Source organism: Lucilia sericata, unplaced genomic scaffold (genome assembly GCF_015586225.1).
Source record: "Lucilia sericata isolate MDLA Ls3-8-SP2 unplaced genomic scaffold, ASM1558622v1 Contig000030F_arrow, whole genome shotgun sequence".
Taxonomy (NCBI): Eukaryota; Metazoa; Arthropoda; class Insecta; order Diptera; family Calliphoridae; genus Lucilia; species Lucilia sericata.
Genome location: NW_023994068.1, coordinates 137,703 through 147,451, shown reverse-complemented (window position 1 = coordinate 147,451; position 9,749 = coordinate 137,703). Strand labels below are relative to the sequence as shown.

General features: G+C 30.6%; 1 protein-coding gene across 1 annotated transcript in view; it reads left to right on the top strand.

Annotated features, from left to right (window-relative positions):
- Positions 1-1,510: 1,510 nt before the first annotated feature.
- Positions 1,511-9,749, top strand: part of LOC119611175 (CCR4-NOT transcription complex subunit 4-like) — a gene marked incomplete at its 3' end in the record, with an annotated part of 112,225 nt that continues 103,986 nt past the window's right edge. The window contains exon 1 of the mRNA XM_037966674.1: positions 1,511-1,714. Coding sequence (XP_037822602.1) covers positions 1,675-1,714 — 40 coding nt within the window. The remainder of the gene's footprint in view (positions 1,715-9,749) is intronic.

Sequence of the window (9,749 nt, the reverse complement as noted above, 5' to 3'; positions counted from 1 at the left end):
TATATTCATTAAAATATTATATTACGAATGAATGAATATTTGTTGCGAATGGATAATTCTACTCCGCCGGACGGGTAAATACCTTAAATGGGTTTTGTTATATAAAGCGTTCCGGAACAGACTTTTTTTAGTTAATCTCTTTATCTACATAGAGTATATATAAAACATTATTGTTTAATTTGTTAACATTTAATAGATTTCAAAATTAAGCCATAACGTAGAAGTCAGCTGCCGCCAGCCGGGTAAATACTTCATATGCGTTTCTTAATATTAAGAGTTCCGGAACAGATTTTTTTAGTTAATCACGTTATCTAAACAATTTTAATATAAAATATAAAACAATATTGTGTAATATGTTAACATTTAATAAAAAAATATTTTTATTAAATAACATATTTGTATACATACCAATTATGCCATTATTTAAATAAAATGATATTTGTTTACGAGATGCTTGGTATTTTCAGATTTTTTACATAAATAATTTAAAATATTAACGAAGTTTTTCTCCGTTTAACGGACATTTTTAAATATAAAAATGTAAACAATAACAAACTTTGACAGCTACGTAAACCAGGCGAATTAAGAAACAAATTATCAGCTGATTGAATAACACCACCTTATATGAATTTGCGTTGACTATTTTCCTCTTTCTTCCCTTTGCCGACAAGCTCGTAAGGCATGACTGGTGTCCCTGACTCAAAAGACATCGTCTGAAACAGGTCTAACTGAGCCTTAAAAATGAAGTATTGATAGCAATGCTCCCAAGTTTTTCAAAATATATACACCCTGTAATGGTTTGTAAACAAAAATTGAATTGCTGTTAAATACTGTCATACCGTTTAATTCGAAGTTTTTATAGTATACTTATATAGTTTGAAAATTTTAATAATTTGCAAGAAAAATAAATTAATGGCAACACCGTCATTCGTTATTTGTTGGTGCCATCCACCTTGTAGTGAATACCGTGGTGCCATCTATTAGAAAACAATAAAAATATTTAAGTTTTTCTTTTAACTTGTTAGCACTTTCAACGTGCGACAAAGACCTACGTATAGCTATTTGCATCTGCATTATCTAAATTTTACCAAAATAGAAAGAGCCAGTTAGTATACCAAATCAGCCACATACTAAAAATGGCTATTCACATAATGTTGCCAATTTAAATGAATATATGTGCATGTATATATAAATATATATTCTTAAACTGTATTTTGACAAGTAATTAAGAAAGGAAAAAATATTTTCATCGGTGAATAGTCTTATAAAAATCTAAACATTTGTTTAAAAAGCAATTAAATTCCTTAGTGGCCTTGCTTGCAAAAATAATATATTTTGTTTGTATAAAATAACTTGCGTATATATTAATTATATACATACGTGTTGTCAACACTGCAACGATTGAAGTGTGAAATATTTTTTCTTTCAACAGCAAAATACTCAAGCTGAAATCTATAAAAGAAGATTTTTCAACAATAATATTTTTGGTGACAAATTTTAGGTATAAATTACGACCATTTAGCGTAAATATCTTTAAATGTTAAACTGAAAAATTAATTTGGATAAAAAAATTAATGCAGTAAATGTAATAATTTATTTGGATGGTGAATTTATTACAATTGATTTGGTAAAAAATCGAATTCCTAAACATTTTACATCGATTGTGCGAATGTTATGCATATATGTATGCAAAACCAATTGCACCAATACATATGTAATTAAATTAAAAAAGAAAAGTGTGTGTTTCTTGTTTTTTATATTCAAATATCTTATTTATTAAAAGATTTGTAAAAGTAATGATTAACACTCTTCAATAAACTTCCATTATCTGTTAAAATTTATTATTTCCTTTATATGCAAATTATTTAATTTTTTAAAAAAAGTTTGTCAAAAAAATTTGAAACTTGTAAAATTTCAAAGCAATACGTAAACAAATAAGAGTTTTATATTCGTCTCAGCTTTATACGGCTAAAGTGTTCCAGTACAAGTGATAGAAACAAGGTTAAGAAAGTACTTTGAATGTATTTTTTCCAAATGGGAATGAGGAATTTTATCAGTTGTGCTTCATTTGAAGGTATATAAGATATTTTTTGCCAACTTCCATTACTTGTTTCTTTAACTAAATTATTTACTACTCTGGTTTTACTGGTTAAGTTCCATTTATTTCGTAAATATTTAATTCTTAATGATTTGTTGAAAATAAAAATAAGATTCATAATAAAGTAGCATTTATCAACTATTTTTGGGCGTATGAAACCTTAAAGCTGAATCAGAAGTTTGACTTAGGCTAGGTTAGGTTAGGTTGATAGGAGGATGTATACTACATCAAATCCGAAGAAATACACGTAGGCCACTATCGGGCCTGTTGTGCGCTCCAATTCATGAAAAAAAAATCACTGAATGTATTATTTTTCCATGTTCAGAAACTCAGTTTCCTGGACGTAATTCCTAAGAATCTTCCAATCAGTGTTGGTTAAGAATGTTATTTCCGGAATAACATCACTTCCAAGATACTTGAATCTAACTTCGACGAATGCCTAACAGTGGCAAAGAAAGTGCTCCAGAGTTTCACTGTCCTCTCCACATGCTCTACATTCGTCTGAATCCGCACGTCCAATTTTGTATAGATGTGCACGTAATCCTGTGTGTCCACTCAGAATACGTACCATCATACTAACCTCAGACTTGCTCATTTTGAGGAGATTACTCGTCTTGCTGTCATCAGGGTCACCCCATAGAATCTTTGTGGTTCTACCCACCGTTTCATTATTCCAAGAGGCCTTATGGGATTCTCTCATCCATATTTTTAATTCAGCTTTTGAGTGGCCTGGTACCCATATGCAGTTTACATCACCTCTGGGAGAGTATTCAGTTAAAGCTTTCTTACAATCCAATACGGTCTTAGATTTAATTGTATCACCTGATATCGCCCTAATTGCCTTCTGGCTGTCGGTAAATATATTAAGCCCTGTGGGCGCCATATTTATTCTAATCCAATTTACACATTCCGTTATTGCTCGTACTTCTGCCTGGAAGCTTGTGTTTTGATTAGGTAAACGGTGGTATATTTCTGTTTCTGGGTCTTCAATATAGAACCCCAGGCCCACTTTGTCCCCTAATTTAGAGCCATCCGTGTAGCATCGGATTCCTACTGGTATTTGCTCCAATGTTCCGCTTGACCAAGACATTTTATCTGGGATTAGCGTTTCAAAGCTTCCGACATATTCTGTGTCTGGTATACGATCAGGCACGTCCGATGAATGTGTATAACCTACCAATGTGTCCAGTATACATTAATGACGTGTCCTATAACCGCTTTTGGCCAGTTCGCCTAAAGTAAAGAGCCGTTCGGCTGTAAGCGCCGCCTCATATTTTAAATATGTTTCAATGGGTGGAATATCTAGCAACGTTTCCAGAGCCTTGGTTGAAGTAGTACACATGGCACCACTTATACCCAAGCAACATGTACGCTGAACTCCCTGTAGTAGTTTGATATTGCACTTTTTGTCTAAAGCAGTCCAGCAGATTATTGAAGCATAAGCTAGAATTGGTCTAATTACACTTTTATAAAGCCAATTTGTCATAGTAGGACATATCGCCCAGCACCGATGTGCCTTGTTGATCCTTAAAGTTTGACTTAAACAAATTGGTTAAAATTTTAAATTTATCTGTAAAAATAAATTTTGAAAAAAATAAAAAATAGAATAATTTTGCAATATTTTTCAATTGAAATCTTTTAGAAAGATTAAAAATTTATTTAAACATTAACCCTTAAATGCAAAACGTACCATGTACCTATGTTACATTACTTTAAATCAAATGTTCCCAAATGGGGGTCCGCGGACACCTAGTGGTCCGTAGCAAAATCCTAGGGGGTCCGCGAAGGCGAACGAAGAAAACATGAATAAACAATATTCTGCTTTTACATACATACCCTATTATGCAAAAAACTAATTTATTTTAGATTTTTTTTGAATAAGACGTTTAGTTAAAAAATATTTAAAATATCTCCAATTTTTTTTGTTTATACTAAAATATACACTTTTTGTTCAGATTTGTTGGCGACTTTTTGAATTTCATATTTTCAGTTGTTTATCAGGACGAAGCTACACATTTATTGTATAATTTTTTAAAGTAAAGTATTGCGTGATTTGAAATGTTTATATCTTGTATATGTACTGAAATAAAGGTATTTATTTCAGACGGATAATCTTAGCCTTACAATTAAATAAAGGATACTGGTATCACTGGTAGGCAACATTTCATAATTCAATGATAAGCGTTCTCGTTTGAATGGAAAAAAATAATATATTTCCGAAACAGAGGTCACCCTTTGTTCATCTTCAGTACGTTAATCCAGTTAATTTTAAATATAAATATTCCATTCCGACGTGATATACAGAATTTAACTTTATTATTAACATCAGGAAATCCATAGCGTTTCTCGTCAAAACAAAGCAGTGAAATAACGATAGGTATTTTAAAATTCAAATTTAACTTCCAAATTTGCAGTACTTTCACAAAGAGTTGAAGTCATATATTATGAGTATAACGCATTCCGCATTTTTCCCGAAATCAGCTCACCCTTCCGCAATTGCAACAAATGTTAAAAATGTGAATCTTTAAGCACATGTCGACAATGCTTAAAAAAGAAAACTTTTCGCTACCTAGACGATATGATCGTGAAAGTTCTCACGATCATAAAATTAAACATCATATAAACATTTTAACAAAGAAGTCATCTATAAAACCATGCAATTGATTCTCAATGTACGGGAATATTTTATAGATATAACATCTCTACATTTTTTTGACCTAAGGATTTGTGGACTAGGACAGTTTTCGGATGAACAATTATTTAGAGCAATAAGATATTAAAATATGTATGGGGGTCCGCGAAATTAAATAAATTCCTTAAAGGGTCCGCGAAGTAAAAAATGGTGGGGACCGCTGCTTGAAATCAGCTTAATATATCTTAAATTATTGTAAACAGTATAACGGTTCATAGAAATACCATTATGACCTTAATAAATTTAAATTAAATGTGGAAATATGTATGTCTTAAATTGTTATAAACAGTATAATGATCCATAGAAATACCATTATGACCATTTTTACGATTTCAATTAGTCATCAGTAACTCGACAATATTTTAATCCCAACCAAAATTAACATTTTTTTTTTTAACTTTGCAAATGCGATTTTTGGATTGTACTCTGATGGATACAGCGGAACAATATACATACCAACTGAAAATAATCAATGCTTAATATATACGAAAAATGTCGTACATTGTACGTGTTTTAAAACACTGAAATATATTTATAATAATAGTATTTATTATTTGTACTTTAAATACTTCATTCAGTATGTGTGACTTTTATATTTCAAATTGGATAACAATTTTCAAGATATTATTTCCATCAAGATTATATCAAGAAATAACTCAAAATGTTTATCATCAAATATTCAGTGTATAACCTACCAATGTGTCCAGTATACATTAATGACGTGTCCTATAACCGCTTTTGGCCAGTTCGCCTAAAGTAAAGAGCCGTTCGGCTGTAAGCGCCGCCTCATATTTTAAATATGTTTCAATGGGTGGAATATCTAGCAACGTTTCCAGAGCCTTGGTTGAAGTAGTACACATGGCACCACTTATACCCAAGCAACATGTACGCTGAACTCCCTGTAGTAGTTTGATATTGCACTTTTTGTCTAAAGCAGTCCAGCAGATTATTGAAGCATAAGCTAGAATTGGTCTAATTACACTTTTATAAAGCCAATTTGTCATAGTAGGACATATCGCCCAGCACCGATGTGCCTTGTTGATCCTTAAAGTTTGACTTAAACAAATTGGTTAAAATTTTAAATTTATCTGTAAAAATAAATTTTGAAAAAAATAAAAAATAGAATAATTTTGCAATATTTTTCAATTGAAATCTTTTAGAAAGATTAAAAATTTATTTAAACATTAACCCTTAAATGCAAAACGTACCATGTACCTATGTTACATTACTTTAAATCAAATGTTCCCAAATGGGGGTCCGCGGACACCTAGTGGTCCGTAGCAAAATCCTAGGGGGTCCGCGAAGGCGAACGAAGAAAACATGAATAAACAATATTCTGCTTTTATATACATACCCTATTATGCAAAAAACTAATTTATTTTAGATTTTTTTTGAATAAGACGTTTAGTTAAAAAATATTTAAAATATCTCCAATTTTTTTTGTATATACTAAAATATACACTTTTTGTTCAGATTTGTTGGCGACTTTTTGAATTTCATATTTTCAGTTGTTTATCAGGACGAAGCTACACATTTATTGTATAATTTTTTAAAGTAAAGTATTGCGTGATTTGAAATGTTTATATCTTGTATATGTACTGAAATAAAGGTATTTATTTCAGACGGATAATCTTAGCCTTACAATTAAATAAAGGATACTGGTATCACTGGTAGGCAACATTTCATAATTCAATGATAAGCGTTCTCGTTTGAATGGAAAAAAATAATATATTTCCGAAACAGAGGTCACCCTTTGTTCATCTTCAGTACGTTAATCCAGTTAATTTTAAATATAAATATTCCATTCCGACGTGATATACAGAATTTAACTTTATTATTAACATCAGGAAATCCATAGCGTTTCTCGTCAAAACAAAGCAGTGAAATAACGATAGGTATTTTAAAATTCAAATTTAACTTCCAAATTTGCAGTACTTTCACAAAGAGTTGAAGTCATATATTATGAGTATAACGCATTCCGCATTTTTCCCGAAATCAGCTCACCCTTCCGCAATTGCAACAAATGTTAAAAATGTGAATCTTTAAGCACATGTCGACAATGCTTAAAAAAGAAAACTTTTCGCTACCTAGACGATATGATCGTGAAAGTTCTCACGATCATAAAATTAAACATCATATAAACATTTTAACAAAGAAGTCATCTATAAAACCATGCAATTGATTCTCAATGTACGGGAATATTTTATAGATATAACATCTCTACATTTTTTTGACCTAAGGATTTGTGGACTAGGACAGTTTTCGGATGAACAATTATTTAGAGCAATAAGATATTAAAATATGTATGGGGGTCCGCGAAATTAAATAAATTCCTTAAAGGGTCCGCGAAGTAAAAAATGGTGGGGACCGCTGCTTGAAATCAGCTTAATATATCTTAAATTATTGTAAACAGTATAACGGTTCATAGAAATACCATTATGACCTTAATAAATTTAAATTAAATGTGGAAATATGTATGTCTTAAATTGTTGTAAACAGTATAATGATCCATAGAAATACCATTATGACCATTTTTACGATTTCAATTAGTCATCAGTAACTCGACAATATTTTAATCCCAACCAAAATTAACAATTTTTTTTTAACTTTGCAAATGCGATTTTTGGATTGTACTCTGATGGATACAGCGGAACAATATACATACCAACTGAAAATAATCAATGCTTAATATATACGAAAAATGTCGTACATTGTACGTGTTTTAAAACACTGAAATATATTTATAATAATAGTATTTATTATTTGTACTTTAAATACTTCATTCAGTATGTGTGACTTTTATATTTCAAATTGGATAACAATTTTCAAGATATTATTTCCATCAAGATTATATCAAGAAATAACTCAAAATGTTTATCATCAAATATTCAGTGTATAACCTACCAATGTGTCCAGTATACATTAATGACGTGTCCTATAACCGCTTTTGGCCAGTTCGCCTAAAGTAAAGAGCCGTTCGGCTGTAAGCGCCGCCTCATATTTTAAATATGTTTCAATGGGTGGAATATCTAGCAACGTTTCCAGAGCCTTGGTTGAAGTAGTACACATGGCACCACTTATACCCAAGCAACATGTACGCTGAACTCCCTGTAGTAGTTTGATATTGCACTTTTTGTCTAAAGCAGTCCAGCAGATTATTGAAGCATAAGCTAGAATTGGTCTAATTACACTTTTATAAAGCCAATTTGTCATAGTAGGACATATCGCCCAGCACCGATGTGCCTTGTTGATCCTTAAAGTTTGACTTAAACAAATTGGTTAAAATTTTAAATTTATCTGTAAAAATAAATTTTGAAAAAAATAAAAAATAGAATAATTTTGCAATATTTTTCAATTGAAATCTTTTAGAAAGATTAAAAATTTATTTAAACATTAACCCTTAAATGCAAAACGTACCATGTACCTATGTTACATTACTTTAAATCAAATGTTCCCAAATGGGGGTCCGCGGACACCTAGTGGTCCGTAGCAAAATCCTAGGGGGTCCGCGAAGGCGAACGAAGAAAACATGAATAAACAATATTCTGCTTTTACATACATACCCTATTATGCAAAAAACTAATTTATTTTAGATTTTTTTTGAATAAGACGTTTAGTTAAAAAATATTTAAAATATCTCCAATTTTTTTTGTATATACTAAAATATACACTTTTTGTTCAGATTTGTTGGCGACTTTTTGAATTTCATATTTTCAGTTGTTTATCAGGACGAAGCTACACATTTATTGTATAATTTTTTAAAGTAAAGTATTGCGTGATTTGAAATGTTTATATCTTGTATATGTACTGAAATAAAGGTATTTATTTCAGACGGATAATCTTAGCCTTACAATTAAATAAAGGATACTGGTATCACTGGTAGGCAACATTTCATAATTCAATGATAAGCGTTCTCGTTTGAATGGAAAAAAATAATATATTTCCGAAACAGAGGTCACCCTTTGTTCATCTTCAGTACGTTAATCCAGTTAATTTTAAATATAAATATTCCATTCCGACGTGATATACAGAATTTAACTTTATTATTAACATCAGGAAATCCATAGCGTTTCTCGTCAAAACAAAGCAGTGAAATAACGATAGGTATTTTAAAATTCAAATTTAACTTCCAAATTTGCAGTACTTTCACAAAGAGTTGAAGTCATATATTATGAGTATAACGCATTCCGCATTTTTCCCGAAATCAGCTCACCCTTCCGCAATTGCAACAAATGTTAAAAATGTGAATCTTTAAGCACATGTCGACAATGCTTAAAAAAGAAAACTTTTCGCTACCTAGATGATCGTGAAAGTTCTCACGATCATAAAATTAAACATCATATAAACATTTTAACAAAGAAGTCATCTATAAAACCATGCAATTGATTCTCAATGTACGGGAATATTTTATAGATATAACATCTCTACATTTTTTTGACCTAAGGATTTGTGGACTAGGACAGTTTTCGGATGAACAATTATTTAGAGCAATAAGATATTAAAATATGTATGGGGGTCCGCGAAATTAAATAAATTCCTTAAAGGGTCCGCGAAGTAAAAAATGGTGGGGACCGCTGCTTGAAATCAGCTTAATATATCTTAAATTATTGTAAACAGTATAACGGTTCATAGAAATACCATTATGACCTTAATAAATTTAAATTAAATGTGGAAATATGTATGTCTTAAATTGTTGTAAACAGTATAATGATCCATAGAAATACCATTATGACCATTTTTACGATTTCAATTAGTCATCAGTAACTCGACAATATTTTAATCCCAACCAAAATTAACAATTTTTTTTTAACTTTGCAAATGCGATTTTTGGATTGTACTCTGATGGATACAGCGGAACAATATACATACCAACTGAAAATAATCAATGCTTAATATATACGAAAAATGTCGTACATTGTACGTGTTTTAAAACACTGAAATATATTAATAATAATAGTA